The sequence below is a fragment of the Pelmatolapia mariae genome, linkage group LG12 (genome assembly GCF_036321145.2).
Source record: "Pelmatolapia mariae isolate MD_Pm_ZW linkage group LG12, Pm_UMD_F_2, whole genome shotgun sequence".
Classification (NCBI taxonomy): Eukaryota; Metazoa; Chordata; class Actinopteri; order Cichliformes; family Cichlidae; genus Pelmatolapia; species Pelmatolapia mariae.
The window spans coordinates 31930906-31948242 of record NC_086237.1 but is presented as its reverse complement, the minus strand read 5'-3'; the positions used below and the strand labels follow the sequence as shown (position 1 = coordinate 31948242).

The 17337-nt window shown below is 38.8% G+C and overlaps 1 protein-coding gene across 1 annotated transcript in view; it reads left to right on the top strand.

Annotated features, from left to right (window-relative positions):
* The window catches only part of cspg4ba (chondroitin sulfate proteoglycan 4ba), a 28389-nt gene continuing 11052 nt past the window's right edge, over positions 1-17337 (top strand). Inside the window, exons 1-5 of the mRNA XM_063490154.1 lie at positions 1-236; positions 3744-3907; positions 7260-10829; positions 11103-11576; positions 12071-12247. Coding sequence (XP_063346224.1) covers positions 146-236; positions 3744-3907; positions 7260-10829; positions 11103-11576; positions 12071-12247 — 4476 coding nt within the window. The 5' untranslated portion in view covers positions 1-145. The remainder of the gene's footprint in view (positions 237-3743; positions 3908-7259; positions 10830-11102; positions 11577-12070; positions 12248-17337) is intronic.

Here is a 17337-nt window from a genome sequence, read left to right as displayed (position 1 = left end):
AGTGCACACATTCTCTGACCGGTTGGACGACCAGCTTTTAGCCGCTTTATATCACGTTAGCGAAGCGCGAAGAAGTGAAAACCAGTCTGTAAATATGTGACTCCACTGCCGGCTAAACATTAGCGTTTCTACCCAGACGAGGAAGATGGACTCTGTTGGGAAAAACACCCAGAAGAAGAAGTTGTGGCTCTGTGGTCTGCTTTGGTGGTCGCTTCTTGTCCATTTGGCGTCAGGAGGTAACAACTGCAACTTCTCTGACTTTATCAAATGAAAACGACAGAGATACATTTATTTAATGATGCTTTCAGTGGCAGGGTGTTTTAATCTTTCACTTGTTAAATTTGAAGAGTTGTTTCGCTGTTTGTAGTTTGTAGTCTCTGGCTGTGATTGACAGTTTATAAATACCTCGTACTTGTGCGTGCAGTTCACCATATTTGTTAGCTGTGATAAACTACAGTACTAATGCTTATTATCACTTAACAGTAGTTTGTTGACTGATTTAGGTACATAACATTGCGTTACTCTCCATCACAGGTCCTAAAATGTTGACCTGAGTTTAACAGGATTAAACACGATGTGATTGAGGGCAGGCTGCAGGGTCTTTTGGCTGCAGTATCACGATTCCTCCCAGCAACAATAGCAGCTCGTTTAGTCTTTAAACAGCACAACCCCGTGATTTCTTTTATATTAACTCAGCTGAAAACATCAGTATACCTCTCATTTAAGTAACCCCCACCCATTCTGATAATCTGTACATGTATGGACGCCCACAGTAGTCTGATATGATCAGAGACAGCAGCAGAAATAGGACTGTGATGCCCACTGCAGTGGAAGAACTATCAGACTGTGACAGTAGCACACTCAATTAAATTCAAAGAAATGGACAGTTGTTGCTGCCTTAAGAGACCTAAAGGGAGGGAGATGTGATTTTCAGCTTAGCTGTACATTATTTGCATTCATGTGAGCATTCCTTAGCTCGTTTGAATAATTTGATCCAGGACATGTGTCATCTAAATTCAGAGTTCATCCAGGCTTTGGCCTCAGGAATTATTTCAGAGCGACTCTCACATACTATATCCTTCTTTGCATGTGACTACTGTATAGATATTTGCTTTACTTCAGCGGATTTCTGGATGTTTTCTATTTTTTCATCTCTACTGTCTTTGCATTATGAAACAAGCAAGGGCAACAGAGAGTCAACAAAAAACCCAAACAGGCACTTCAGTCAAGTTGCATTTCTGATTTGTTGTATAAACTGAGCACACAGGCAGTGACAAGCACTGCTGTCGCCCCTCAAATTAACTGTTAGGTGTTCTCTGGCTTTGTTGTTGAAAAAGCAGTTTGTGAAATCTCTTAGAAAATGTCCTTAATGCACAGAAACTAACCCTGCTGAAATCTAGATTATAGAGCAACATTCAAAACCTCCTGTTTCAGGAGCACAGTCACATGGGTATTGTTTTCTGGTTAGTCTGCAGTGCTCTTTAATTAACATTCCCTCAAAAATTCCAACTTTTGGTCATGTCAAAATGCTTGTTTACTTTTTTTTTTTTTTTTTTTTTTTGGGCCATCATTTTTCATCTGATCAAGAATCCACTTCCTCACAAGCAAACTGGGAGATGCAGCGATGGGGAGGTTCTGACCCTTTTGTTTTAACCAAACACGACTTTCAGTCATATGACTTAAACGTCATTTTGATGACGCTAAAATACAATTGAGCATGCATGTCCATCCTTGTGAATTTAAGTGAGAAATGTTCGTGCATTCCTCTTGAACAGTTTTGGGAAGTGCATAATCCTTGTTATGTACACAGAACCATGAAGATGAATGGCACGGGACAAATAAATAGAGATAAGTAAGGCTGGATGCCTTTGTGGGTATCAGTTTTTGTTTACTTCCAGCTACATTTAACAGTTCCATCTAAACAGGGTTTCAAACTTAGGTTGGTTACTGGTCAGTTAATTTCATTTCAGCTTTGGAATTTGTTCGTGCTTTGGAGTTTGTAAATGTTTTGGATTTTGTATGTGTTTTGGAGTTTTGTACGTGTTTTGGAATTTGTAAGTGTTTTGGAGTTTGTACGTGCTATTTGGAACTTGTACGTGCTTTGTCTCTAGGGGCCACTGTAGTTCTGGCTTCACAATAGGGACAATCATTTTAGTTTCCTTTGAGCTATTAAATAATAAGTAAGTATATCGTGGTTGTTTGTGTTGGTTAAACGAAAAAGTGTTTTTTTAATTACTAGACATTATATTAACTAGATGATTTAGCTTATGGTTGACAAAATAGCATTAGTTGACACTTAAAGTCTGGACTTTTGTTTGCGGGGAGTAAATAAGAGTTGGCTGTTAACATGTGAAGCAAGCCAAAATTGTATAAATTTAGGTTAACAAAATAAGAATGTGTATGATTTTAAATATATCTATGTATAGAATTTCTAAATGAAGCAACAGCACCTATGGCCTAGATGTGTTAAAACTCCATCTCAGTTATACAAACTAAGTTTTATTTTGTTTTCCTTTCTCTGGTTGTTTATATTTTAAATTCATTCTCATTGATTATTGTATCTTAATGTGCCTCAAGGGCTTATTAACATGCTTAACTGATCTAATTGCTTAAAAGAAAATATTGCACGGTCCACACAGAGTGGATCAGTTTAAGCAAACTGCACATTAGTGCATTAACCCTTTTAGGAGGCGGAGTAATGCATGAGCACACATTAACTTTATCTAGCTTCCCCCACTGAGCACTTTAGCTCATTAGCAGCAGGGGGGGGGAATCAAATGTAGAATGGGCACATTTCTTCAGTTTGTTAACTATTCAATATGCTGGGGACTCTGGAGCTCATTAAAAACTGAACTGGTGGTGCCCGGGCATGGAGGCTCAGACAAAAACGCTTCAGAGCATGTTAGCCCAGATTACAGGGTGATGTGAAATGGCAGGGAGGTGATGTAGAAGAAACAGCTGGGTCTGTCCGCCACGCTGTTTCTGGAACATGGGGCCACAGACAATGTGGGGACGTCAGAGCCTTTCATGTTCAGGTTGAAGGTTCCTGTCAGGGCAGGGCATGCCCGAACATGACTGACTCCCCGCAAGCCTCCTCCGCATCCACTGCCTCAGTTTGTACACTGCTGTTATGGCATTAAAGTCAACATATATAACTGCTATACATTTAAGAGAAACCATGAACAACTTTCTCCTACAGCTACTAACGAGAGATAAACCTGCAGTTCTGTAGGCTTGAGTTTAGTTTCGTCTTAAAGGTGGTTATTATTCTATAGGTAAAGCTTTAAAGCTGCAATAATTGTATTCTTGTTGTAATTGAGTGCATGGAGCCTTTTAAGTGCAACTAGCCCACCGCGAAGGCTAAACTCAGTAGATCCAGAGAATCTGACAAGTCTTTGAAATCAGGTGAGGTATAATTTGTGCGCAGCGTGTGGTGTAAAGCTCTGTGTGTGCCCTTCCCACTTATACACAGTCTGCTCACTTGTAAAGAACAGCTTTGATGATAAGTATGCTGGCTTTTATATCTAAATGTCACATGTCGACTGTATTAAGACCGCAATGCTTGACTTGACTTGCTCTGTTTGTTGTAGTCACTGCTACTCTACTTCCTGTCCCAGTTCTCTCTTGTACTCGGCTCAGTTTAAATAATTGTGAGTTAGCCTGAAAAAAGACACCAAAATTGAGGCCATGTACTCTTCCTCTAAGTCTCTAGGTTTTTTTTCAAATCCCTTTTCCTCTCACAGCTTCCTTCTATGGTGACGGCTTTGTACAGCTCAAGGCGAGACAGTCGTCCGACCGTAACGTGCTCCGCATTCGCTTCAGAACCTCGAGCACAAATGGCCTGCTGTTTCTCGCCGCTGGACAGACCCACTACTTTTTACTAGAGCTCCACGCCGGTCGCCTGCAGGTGGGTACATCCATGGCTCCAGCACATGAGCATATGTGTTCAGGCATATAATTTCACATGTTCACACACACATGCACACACACATACACACACACATACATACAGTATGCTATATGCACAACATCCAGTTTTTACTTTTTGTGTCTGACTACATGTATGTGCATTATGGACAAATAAACATTCGTCACCATTAGCTGTGGCTCTGTCTCTGTTGATAGTGTCAGTCTCTGAATGCGCTGACACAAGCTGACAAGCCTGTGTGGTGTGAGCTGAGTCTTAATGCCATACCAGTCACTTCTTGTCACAGTGAACACAACGAGATGATGAAAGATTTTTGAGATCATTGACAGATTAGTCACTCAAACCACATGATTGAGAGGCTGGATGACAGTGAAACACACGTCTGTTACAATTGTGGATGCTCATATTAAACATGGCCAAAGTAATGAGGCCAATATATGTGCAAGTAATCCCTGTGAACCAAAAGCTCAGACTTCAGACTCCTTTAAATTCCCCATTTCAGACAGTTTTATTCCCTCTTCTTATAGCTCTTCATGATATACCCCCAAAAATGTACTTCCAACTGCTTCCGTGTAACAAGGGACCAAAGGCACCAAAGCCCAATATGTAATAAATATGGATTATTTTAAACCATCAATCATGCAGACCTATAGTTGAGTCCAAGAATAAAATGTGAAATATCACAAAATTGTTTGTCATTGCAACTATTGAATGAATTAGTCATCCCATCTCTAACTAGCGTATTGTTCTTTACCTGATGTTCTACAGTATAATAACTAATGTAATGTAATATAGAAGGTATGCACAGTTAAATTACCTTAACATTGTTGTTCAAATATTGTCATCAGTCTAATCTTAAACTTATATATCTACACTCCAGTGGCTTTTGTTCTGTTCAGTCATGAGCTGTCCTCTTAAACTCAGCCTACAAAGCTTAGTCTGTTCAAAAACAAACACTTATAAATAAATTTGTGTAAACTGTGAATGAAAGTCAAATGTATTCAAACATGTGTCATACAGATTTTTTTTCACTGATCTGTTATTGTAATAATGAATATTTCACAAAGCTTATGGGTTCCTGTTTCTCTGGGTTCTGAATTTCACACTAGAATGAGCTTTAATTACTGGAGTAGAAAACAATGAAATATCATGTTTCAGCAACAGTTTTACATTAAAAGGAAGCTGTATGTGGTTAAATATAGCATTCACTGCCACCTTTTGGGATTTATTTTGTATTTATCAAAATGTAGGTGTACATTAGGTTTACACAGGAATTTAGTAATTAAAGATAAGCTTGTGCCACAAGCATTAAAGTCCTGTAACAGAAGCTTTGCAGGGAGAATTTAAAGGTAAATCAAACTGTCCATTGAAGATAGCTTCTAAAGCATCCTGGAAGCAGCCCTGCCAGGCTAAATCAGCATACAGAATGCACAGATATACTGTCAGAAGCCTTTTTTGTAAGTAGACACATTCATAGGAAACATAGGAAGTCGTCAGATATGCATTAGAGCTTTTGTGCTTCAGACTAGAGAAATCCCTGTGACTAAGCATCTATTTGTGTTAGACTTTCGCTGCTGGGAATGAATCACACTGACAACTGTGTAGCAGAGTTGTACCTTAGTAAGCACGAGGAGCGAACTCTGTGTTCATAAACTGGCACTGGTTACCATTTTAGGGTTTTGTTTTGTTTTATTTCTTCCGTCACACAAGTTTTCCTCTGGCTTGGGGTCTCATTTCGTGTGAGTCAGACATGAGCGTCGCTTCCCGGAAACCAGTGCATGAATAGTGGCGACTGAACAGCAAGCCTTGACAAGCACATCATCTAAATGGTGCATTAGTTTGAGAAGGTGATGTGATTCTCTGAGGACATAGCTGAAGGCAAAAAGATAATAGTGCTCTTCCTGCTTTAAACGACAGACAAAGCTCACTGTTATAATCACAGGTGACATCATGGAAAATAAGCAATTTAAATCTTGCTTCTCCTTCGGGGTTCTCTACTTTTGCTTATACAATGAAAATATTTCAAGAATTATTATTTTACATGTGTACCACTGTATAAACAATTTTAGATTGTATTAAAATATTATTTTCAATAACGACTGTATGATCATACCAAATAACATGTACTTGGGCACAAAAGTGGTTTTGCATTACTGGATAAAAATTTAAGGAGTCACTAAAGTTATCACAGTTCATCCACGAATGTCTGTTTAATTTATGTTAAACTCCTGATGGTGTTCAATTTATCAAAGTATTCTGGATATCACTAAATATATCAAGATCCTTGTTTTAAGAACCAACAATGTCTATATCTGTTGTTGGGTCATTAAAGTTAAGACTTTATATGCTGTAAGTGTTTGTGTCACAGTGATGTCAAACTGTGTTAAACTAAACAAACATAAAATAAAGTCCTTAGAGAAAAGTTGATAGGTCTTCACAGTCGCTGAAGTCAGTAGTGTCAACCTTTGGGGACCATAAACCAAATTTTCATGGCACTGCATTCAGTATTTCCTGAGGTAATCGGTCTGGAGCCACATGCTGGACCTGCATACTACTACTAGCATTCCTAGCAATGAGTCATATTTAATGTGGGATATTTTTTTAAAGGGTATTGGAAAAAGTGAAAAGTTAGAAAAAGTATTTTATACCCATCCAACTTTTTTTTTTTTTTGCATATTTGTCACACTTAGATGTTTGATGTCATCTAATATTAGATAGAGATAGCCTGAGTAAATGCAAAATACTGTCTTTAATTAATGGTTTTATTTAAAAAGCTATCCAAGCCATATGTGATAAAGTAATCGCCCCCTAAACCTAATAACTGGTTGTGCCACCCTTGCCAGCAAAAACTACAATCAAGCATTTGCAGTAACTGTCAACAAGTCACATCACTCTGGGGGAATTTTTGCCCACTCTTCTTTGCCGAATTGTGTTAATTCAGCCACATTGAAGAGGGTTTTTTTTTATTTTGTTTTGTTTTCTTTAGCTATGTCTGAGGTAATATGCTTCCAATTATTGTCCTGCTATATTATGCAATTATTTTTTAACATAGGCCCATGTAAGTTTGAATATTTTTTCCCCTTAAATTATCAAAATTTTCATTTAAAAACTTCATTCTATTTATCTAATAGAAAATACTGTTTGATCAGGAACATTAAAGTATAGCAAATATTTAAAAAAGAAATCAGGGTGGGAGCAAATACTTTTTTATTGTAATGTAATAATAAGCCTAAATTTACTTAATTTCCTTCTTAAGTTGCTCTGTGCATTTGCATAATATTTCATAAAATGTCATATTTTGTAATCCAGTTGTTTTTGTTCTTTCTCCCAGCTGAAATTGGATCTTGGATTGGGGGAGCAGATGTTAGAATCAGACCGGGGAACCCATCTCAACGATCTGGCCTGGCACCATGTGGAAGTCCATCATGTGCAGCTCAACATTACTCTCACCGTTGACTCAAACTCTCACAGCAGTGTAAAGGTGCCAGGTCCCTATTACAGTCTCAACACAGATTGTCTCTATGTTGGAGGCTCAGGGGGCTTGGATAGACCTTACCTGCCCAGAGACCCAGTTGGCTTCCGAGGCTGCATGGATGATGTACTTTTCAATGAACGTGACTTGCTGTCATCACTGAGACCATATACCGGATACAAGAATGTTCATGAAGTGTCTTTAGGCTGCAGTCCCCAGTTCTTTGCCACTGAAGAGGACCCTATCAGTTTCTTCAGCTCGAGGGCTTACATTTCTCTTCCAACCTGGATTACTGAGCAGGAGGCTGTATTTGAGTGTGTTGTGCACACTTCAGCTAAAGAGGGAATTATCCTGTACAATGCAGCCAGAGAGGAGAAGTTTGTGGCTCTGGAGATTCAGGACGGTTTGCTTGTGGCTGTTGTTGGAACAGGTGGAACCAAAACTGAGCTTCGTTCACTCACGCTCATCAATGACAGAAAATGGCATTCCATCAAGTTATATTTCAGTTCCAAAAGCCTTGAACTAACTATTGATGGAGAGATGGTGAAAACTGGCATTATCCCTCACCCAAAAGCGCTCCAGCTTAAAGGTTATCTTTTTGTTGGAGGCATCGATGATGGCACAAGATCTGAAGTCAAAAAGGTGGGGCTTGTCTCTGTATCTGGAAAGCGTGCCAGGGGAGGTTCCTTCAAAGGATGTCTAAAGAACATTGCAGTTAACAGAGTTAAGATGGGTCTCTCTAATGCTGTAGTCACCAAAGATATATCAGTTGGTTGTGAGCCAGAGAAAGAATCAGATCCACCAACTGCTTTGAATCCAACAAATACTCCAGGATCTCTTTTTCACTTGATAACACCAACACCATCAATTGATATGTCCACACTTGCATGGGGCTTGGACAGAAGGTATGGTTTCAATTTTGTGCAGGTGAAAAACCTTATAGTCCAAGAGGGTGGTCGAGCATCTCTTGAAGCCAAACACATCAAGGTTCTCTTGGACTTTAGAAAACTTGGCATTCGACAGTCTCAAATTATGTTTCAGATAGAGGAGCAACCACTTCGAGGTCAGATAAGGCTTGATGTCGATCAGGACCAAGAGGAGAATACTTTCAGCATGTTGGACCTTTGGCATGAGCGAGTGATGTACATCCACGGAGGCTCAGAGGAACCGGATGATTTCTTCATGTTTTCAATTTTTTCTAGTAGTCGAAAGCAAGTTCCTGATTATTTAAAGGGCACCAAACTGTACCGCTACAATATTTCAGTGACATCCACTAATGATGCACCTGAATTGAGTCTACCTCAAGGAAATCTCTTTGTTCTGCTGGAGAACTCAAAGAAACGCCTCACCACTGATGTTTTGATGGCAACAGACATTGACAGCAATTACACAGACCTTTTCTTTTCTGTACTTGGGAACTTGAATGCTGATGCAGGATACTTGGAAGTTGAAAGCAACCCAGGCAAGGCAGTGACCTCATTTTCATATATAGACTTAGACGAACTGAGGGTGTACTACGTTCACACAGGGGTTCGAAATTCAAGGATAGTTCTGCGAGTTAGTGATGGGGAAAAGGTCAGCAACACTGTAGTTTTACGAATTATGGCTGTAGCACTCGAGTATAAGATTGCCAACAACACAGGCCTTGATATCATTCAAGGAGAAACTGCTATTATTGGCTCAAAGCAGCTGGCTGTGCAAACAAATGCTGTGAACCAGGTTGTAGACATTCGATACGATGTCATTGAACCACCTCAGTATGGAGAACTCCAGAGACTTCACTCAAGTGGTGAATGGAGGCATACTGACTCATTTTCACAAAGGCTTTTAGAAAAAGAGCGCTTGAGATATGTTAGTACTTTCCAAGACATCCAGACATCTAATCCCACTGATTACTTCAAGTGTAAAGTTAATGTGGCTGCAAGGGAAACCACTGAAATCCTGTTCCCAATCACTGTGAAGTGGGTTAAGTACCATCTGGTGAGAAACACTATGATAGACTTGGATAAAGTGAGGAAAGTGACACTAAACTCAGAGTGTCTTTTTGCCACAACTGAAGGTGTGACTCTCTCAGAGGATGACCTATATTTTCGGGTTCTCACTACACCAAAGAAAGGGAAATTACTTCTCAACACCACAGTCTTAAAGAAGAACTCCACCTTTAGCCAAAGAGATGTAACAGATCTAAAAGTGCATTACGAGCTAGTTGACAGACCTTACCAAGATACAGCTGACAGGTTCAAATTTCATCTGGTTTCCAAACATGCTCAGTCACAGAACTATGATTTTCAGTTTTCTATTAAGGCTGATGTTAACAGCGTGTTTATTAGAAATGCAGGACTCTTACTTCAGGAGGGAGAAAGTAAGCTTATCACCAAAGATGAGCTCTTTGCAGAGACTCTGAGCACAAAGGATATGTTTTATACAGTTATAAACAGCCCAAAACATGGAAAGCTAGTCCGTGTAAGTCAATCAAATTCCAATGCTAGCTATGACAACATCTTAACCTTTAATAATAAAGATATTTTAGAGGAACGTATAATATATGTCCATGATGACAGTGAAACGACTCAAGATGAATTCACTTTCATAGCCTCCACCACCCAAGGATTCAAACCTTTTATTGCAGAAGATGAACCTGGCTCCAAGGAAAGTGTTTTTAACATATCCATTCAGCTACTAAATGACCAAAAACCAGTACGTATAATTGATAAAGTTTTCCATGTAGTAAGGGATGGACAGAAGTTACTCACTACAGAAGATCTGCAATATCAAGATGCCGACTCTGACTTTGATGACGGTCAATTGGTTTACACTCGACGTGGTATCCCAATGGGAGACCTCGTGCTGGTAAATGACACCACTTACCGGCTGTTCCAGTTTCGACAGAAGGATTTGGAAGAAAAGCGGGTGCTGTTCATTCACAAAGGTGTGAGCTCTGGCAGATTTGTACTTTTTGTCTCCGATGGAAAACATTTTGTGTCAGGCCTTTTACACATCAGTGCACATGACCCTTTCTTGAAAGTCGACAATAACACCGGCCTGTTGGTCCAGAAAGGTCATTCAGTGGTCTTGTCCACCAGCAATTATAGTGTAATGTCAAATCTGGACATCCGAGATGACAAGGAGATTATCTTCAAGTTGGATGAAGGTCCAAAGTATGGAAGTCTTTATCGCAATGAAACAACCGTTGTGACATTCACACAAGCTGACTTAAAAGCAGGGCTGATCCGCTATCGGCACAATGACAGCAAATATCTGACAGACTATTTCAACATAACGGTGAAAGCTAAAAGTCTTCAGCTCACAAGCAGGATCAATGTGAAGGTTTACCTAGAAAGTCATCAAAGACCTCCCATTATACAGCATCATGATACTTTATTGGTGGAAGAGGGAAAACCAGCAAAGATTGATGAAACTAAACTAGAGGTGAGTGTTTTCATTTAAAGAACTTTAATTTCTTTGAAGCATTCAATTAAAGGTTTTTTTTGATAAATGAGTGAAATAAGTAATCTGAATTGAAGGAAACATTACATCAACTGCTTGTATGCTGCTGAAAGGCTTAAAACAAATTTTTGACCAGTTTTTGTTTTTATGTTTTACTATTTTGCCAGTTTATGTTGAGAATCACACGACAACTAAACCTCAGTGACACAAGAGACATTTCAAATTTAAGGACCAAATGTTTTCTGATTCTTGCAGGTCACCCACGAGGACAACCTGCCATCTGAGATTGTGTTCACCGTAAAGGTAGCCCCATCTTATGGCTTTCTCAGGCATTTTGTTGAAGCGGAAGAGCGCTACATCGGAACCAAACAGTCCCCTGTCAACACATTTACCCAAAATGACATCAACAGCGGGAACATTCAGTATGTGCAGGTGGAGCCAAACAAAGTCAACGACACCTTCATCCTTGATGCCACCAATGGGGTCACTGATGTCGCTAACATTAAAATGTTTGTTGACATCATCCCCCTGCTCATCCCACTTCAAGTCTCCAATATCACACTGAACGAAGGTGCAGCCAAAGCACTGACGCAGGATGTGCTCAAAGTCACCAATCGACACTTTTCGGGAATCATCTTCTTTTATAACTTGACTCGGCCCCCGCAGCATGGTCACATCGAGCACTCACGACATCCTGGTGTGCCCATAACCACTTTCACCAGGAGGCAGGTGAGATATTCTGACAAACACTCTTACAGTTACCACAGAAAATAGCATTAGACTGGCAGTCGGGTGGGTATAAAACTGCTTTGATTTAGTGTGGCAGTGACATTTATTTTATTTTTTGGTTTGGTTTGTTTGGGGGGTTTTTTTGCATCAGGTGTTTAGAATTTAGAGGATGCATCCATCAATTACTCAATAATTGACTGGACTAATTATTTTAAGTAACCTTCATAACCTTCGATTTGGTTCTCATTAAATGCTTTAAAGAAAAATTTTTCTCACCCTATCCCAATAGGAATATCATCATTTTCCTATTGTTTTTTTAAATCTTGTCATTATGCCCTTAAGTATTTTCTGAGAGGTTTCACATTATTATTATGTGGACATTATATGCAAGAAAAGAGATTGTGACCTAAGCATCATAAGGTAGTTTTATGTACTACTGTGTTTTGGAAGACCCTTTGCTATGCCAGTCTATCCTTTCTGTGATCATTATTCAGGTGGAGCATGAGTTCATTTACTACGTCCACGACAGCAGTGAAACCTTAGCTGACAATTTCACTTTGGTGGCCAATGACACGAGCTTGAGGAAGCAGAGTGCAGCTCAGATGGTGCACATCCAGGTTATACCCGTCAACGACGAGCCTCCTGTTATTATAACCAACAGGGTCCTCAGGGTGAGTCTGCTCTATATTTAAACTTCAGACACTTTTTTTTTTACTAGGAGGTCTGGCACTAGAGCTTACTGTCATGTGGGCAGTGTTACAAGTTGCCATGGCTGGCTGGCAGTGTGGATGGGGGAAACTATGTTTGCTATGTGGAAGAGGGTCCATAGGGGTTTGCAGCATAGAATAGCAACTTAAATCAAACATAAAAAGAACTTGCAGGAAAGTCTGGTATGATGTTCAGAAGTTAAATTTTCAAACAACTCCAACCAGTATTGAGATGTATCACAATGGCTTGAACAATGAGCTGCTATTTTTTTGCGGTCTGGAGTGGCTGGAAATGATTTCTTAGGCTTATTATAAAAACTTTTAATTAAGTCAAGGATTATTCCCAGGCATTACACAGACAGTATATCCAATGGTGAAAATACATTTCCATAAATAAAATCTGTTCAACAATATTCAAGTGTTGAGTGTTCAAAAATGGTAAACATTGTGACCACACTGCCTCATTTTGGTCCACTTTTGCTCTACTTCACCTTTATTTTTGTCCTTTTCTTACCAAAGGAAAATGTTCTGGTTATTTAATATATGTTTACTATACTGTATGTGAAAAGCAATCCCTACTTAGAGATGTTATACATATCTATACTTATAAATTAAACAAGTTGTCTTTTGTGTATATTTGCTGAGCAGTACTGTCTTGTGCTACTCTGTAATACAAATACAACTCTGGCTGGAGTTGGAGGAGGTCCAGCTGTAAGGAGAGTTTGAAGTATAGGTCTTTGTAGTCTGTGCCCCAAATGCCTCAAATTCCTCTGGGATCCTGCAGACACAGAGAGGAGCAACTTCTAACATTTACTGTGCTAAAGAGTAGCTGGCAAGTTTTACATTTTGGTGATCTTGACTGAGAAACTGATCTGCATGTGTGTTCTGTTAAATTTAAATCAAATGAGCCATTTTTCCCATTTTTTTAATATGTGTTAGGGTTGGAGGTCAAGGCATTTAAGTCAAGGGAGCTGATTCCTCAGTGGCCACAAGGTGGCCCTGTCTCACCTCTAATCATTTGTCTTAAAAATGCCCTGCACATGATTTTAAGAGAGTGAACTTCTTCTTGCAATCATGTATGTATATGCATGTGAAATTTTTTTAGAAAAATCACTTTTTATGCAAATATTACATTCTCTGTTTCAGTTTTTTAAAAAGACTTGCTATATTTCTTTTTGCAAGCTGGAATTATCAGTACACGTTACCTGCCTTTGGCTTCCAGAGAGAGAGATGATGGCTGAGTGGTTAGGGCACATATCACATGGTAAATGTGTGCCCGATGTGACATTAGCTGCTGGCTGTTTGCTACAGGTCATAGCCCCTACTCCTTTTTCTGACACATTTCATGTCTTTATTTACAGAAATAAAGACCAACAATTGTTTCTTAAAAATGTCTTTTGTAACTGAAACCAGTATTGTTTAGCCGACAGGACTGTATGTTCATGGCGATGCTGCACTGAGTTATGAGGACTCTTTCCCATAGTGCAGTATTCCATTTTTTGAACTTATGCCAAGAGAAAAAAGGCTAAGACAGACACATGATTAAATAAAAGAAGACATCGTATTAAAAACATGTTAAAAAGAAGCATCAAGCAGTTTAGGTTTTGTACTAATGACTCAAATAAATTTATCTAATCAGTCAATCTCCATTACTAAAGCTGTAGCCTGATAAGCAGCAGCATGAGGTCTATCTGATCTCATGTGTGTTGTGTTTAAAAATGATGAGTCACATGCTGTTCTTCAGTCCTGCTGTGACTTCCTGTTAAATAGGGGATTATTGGAGGTGGAGTCATTTCACACCAGAAGAACACACAAGATGTTCTGCTGCAGGGCTGATGTGGAGTGTGTGTTGTCCCATTCCAGAGGCTTCAATTTCATTATTATACATTATTATACATTTAAATAATGTAAAAATTTAAAGTATAAGGCCAGCTCATTGCTAATTATCATTTGAGCTTTTCAGGTCCATTCACCAGTGTTTAGTGTTTTATTTAAGTTCAGATCCAACTTGACATATTTTGTTCTATATTTTTAAAGTAAGGAATGCATTTTTTCTTTTTGTTTTTCTTTCTTTTTTTGTTTAACTCTTGTTCAAAATTCTCTCTTCTGCAAACTGTGATAATTGTTCACTTTGCCCACCTTTCACCAAGCACAAACCTGCCAATAAACAAGAGTCTGCTCGGTAAGTGTGTGAAAACAACTGTGATCACACCTTCAACACAAAAAAGCTACACATGATTAAACTTAATTCTGTAAGACATACAAAGGAAGTGTTTACTTGTTTTCTTTATAGAAAGTAACATCTGTTGATTAAGTAGAAACCTAACTTTTTTTTCTTTCTTTCTTTCTTTTTTTTAAGCTCATTTAGAAATGCTGTGATCATGTAGTTTGTGTGATTTAAAAAAATTTATTATAAAATTTATAGAAACTCAAGTTTGGAAGAGTGTGCATCATGTGTAGCATTTTTAGCATCTCAGCTGAACAGACAGTAGTGCAAGGTGAAGTGATGTCTTCACAATAAGTTGTTCACTGATTAATAATTACGTGGTAAATAATGAATCCACTACTATCCACTGCCCCTACAATTAATGTTTTTACTTTCTGGCTCAACTTTGGTTGTTTGGTTCTCAGCATTCATACCAAAAGCTAAAATTGGACAGAAAGTATGAATCTTGGTCTGTATAGAGTTATGTAGATACTCACCGACAGTTTTCTAGTACTAGTAGTAATTTTCACATTTGATGCGATAGGAGCTTTGTGTCATGGTGCGTTATCCTGCTGGAAGCAGTCATGAGAAAATGGGTACACTGTAGCTACTAAGAGATGGACATGGTTAGCAACAGTACTCAGCTACCCTGTGGTGTTTAAATGATGCTCATTTGTACCTACAGAGTCCAAAGTGTGCCAAGAAAATATCCCCATTACCATTACAGCATCATCACCTACCATATTTGTTGGTACCAGTCACAATGGATTCATTCTTTAATGACACCAAATTCTGGCCCTGTTATCTGAACGTCGATGCAGAAATCAAGACTCATCACTCCAATCTTCTGACATCAACATGGCCTTTCCACCCAGAGAACTGCTGCTCACTGAATTTTCTTTCTTAATGACCATTCACTGAGAAAGTCCCAGTGTTCAACAGTTTTTGAAATACACATTTAGAGTCGCTTAAATCAAGTTTTCTTGACCATCTATAGACCTAAATGCAGAGTTGTTGCCGTATGATCAGTTGATTAAATATTTATGTTAGGGAGAAGTTGAGGAGGTGTCCCAAACAAAGTGGGCAGTGAGTTTGTCAGCACTGCTATTTACTGATTCTATTGTTAATATACAGTTTAGCTATTTTCTGTTTTCTGTTTTCTTTTTGAAACTGTTGTATTGGATGATTTTTGACATTTTGTTTGGCCTATTTTTGTGCTCTGTCATTAAAGATTCAGCTCTGTAAACAAACAAGTTTAACACAATTGCCCAATAGCTCCATGGCACCCCAGTGTGTTGAGCTAAAGTAGATGGTTGGACACAGACACTGCTATGGAGATCTGGCATTTTAGGGTTGATGCTAGATATTATAGAACTGCAGTCCCCAACCTTTTTTGCGCCACGGACCAGTTTAATGCCAGACAATATTTTCACGGATCGGCCTTTAAGGCGTCGCAGATAAATACAACAAAATAAAATGATACAGCCAAGACAAAAACTGTGGTATTTTGTAAATATAATAATAAATGCGAATTCACTGTGTAATTGTGTAACTTTATTAGCGGCATCCTCCTGAAATGCGCCAACAACATTGAGAGTAGCATCCTCCTCTCTACCACTTAACGCTCTCTGGTCGGTATGGTAACGCGTAAATATTTCTTTCAAAATAAGACACACAACTACAACACGGGAAAAGACCCAGGGAAACCAAATTAACGATAAAAACCGTGAAAACCATATATTTCACACCCAAGCCTCAACTCTCGCAACCCGGTACCGGTCCATAGTCCGGCGGTTGAGGACTGCTGGTATAGAACAAAGCACCAACCTCTGACAATTTCTGAGCTTGCAAGCTATCCTGAAACTTACATTGGAACTAGTTTTTCCACCATTACCAAAAGATACAGGCTGTGCACCCTGAACACACCTACACAGATGTATCAGCCACTGCTGGTTATTAGACTGAGGGTGGCCAGTGGGAAACTAATAATAAAACACCCAACCCTAGTTTGTATCAGCGGAATTTTTAAACCTTTTACTTATAGGTATTCTATAGGGACTTTTAAAGTCGTGAATGTTTAGGGAATAACAAGATAACACTTAATTTCATAAAATTATTATTTTATGATTTTTTTGTAGCATTTGACACAAGACTAAATAAAAAATAAAATTAATTTTTGTCCTAGGAAGTACACACAACACAATTATCATCTTTAATATTGCTGGCATTGATCTTCACATCACAGAAGACAGGTTTGTGCCAATATAAAAAGCACAGATGTTAATAGAATTAATGATGGCTGTATTCCTTTGAGCTGCTTCAGTTTCAGGGATCTGTTATTGCTGCTGCTGGTGACCTGACATGTTATAAAAGCAGAGGTGTTGTTAATATCATATGTGACACCTGTGCTTTGACAGCTCAAAATGTCTTACAAGGAAAAGGTTTGTGCAGTTCATGGCATTTTACAGGCCATACATTCACATCATTCTGATCACGACATTTTATTAATTACTGTGGAATGACAACCTGTCCTAACAACAATTGCTTGTTATGCAATCGTTCCTCTGGACTGGACTGTAGAAGCTCATCTTTTGTTGTCAAGTGTCTGCACAGTTCAGTAGTTTGGTGTTCTGTGTGTGAATGAGATCCTCTGTTTCTTCGTGTTAGCCTTGAGCTTTTGAATTTACATGGAAGCAATACTTCATTGTACCAAACCAACACTCTGCAGAACACCTAACTGTGTATAAAGTCTACATGGCTATATTTAGTCCTGAAATGTCCTTGGTTTGAGTGACAGTTTTCCTGAGGTTTTTATTGTATTACCACTAGGGCTGCACGATTAATCGTT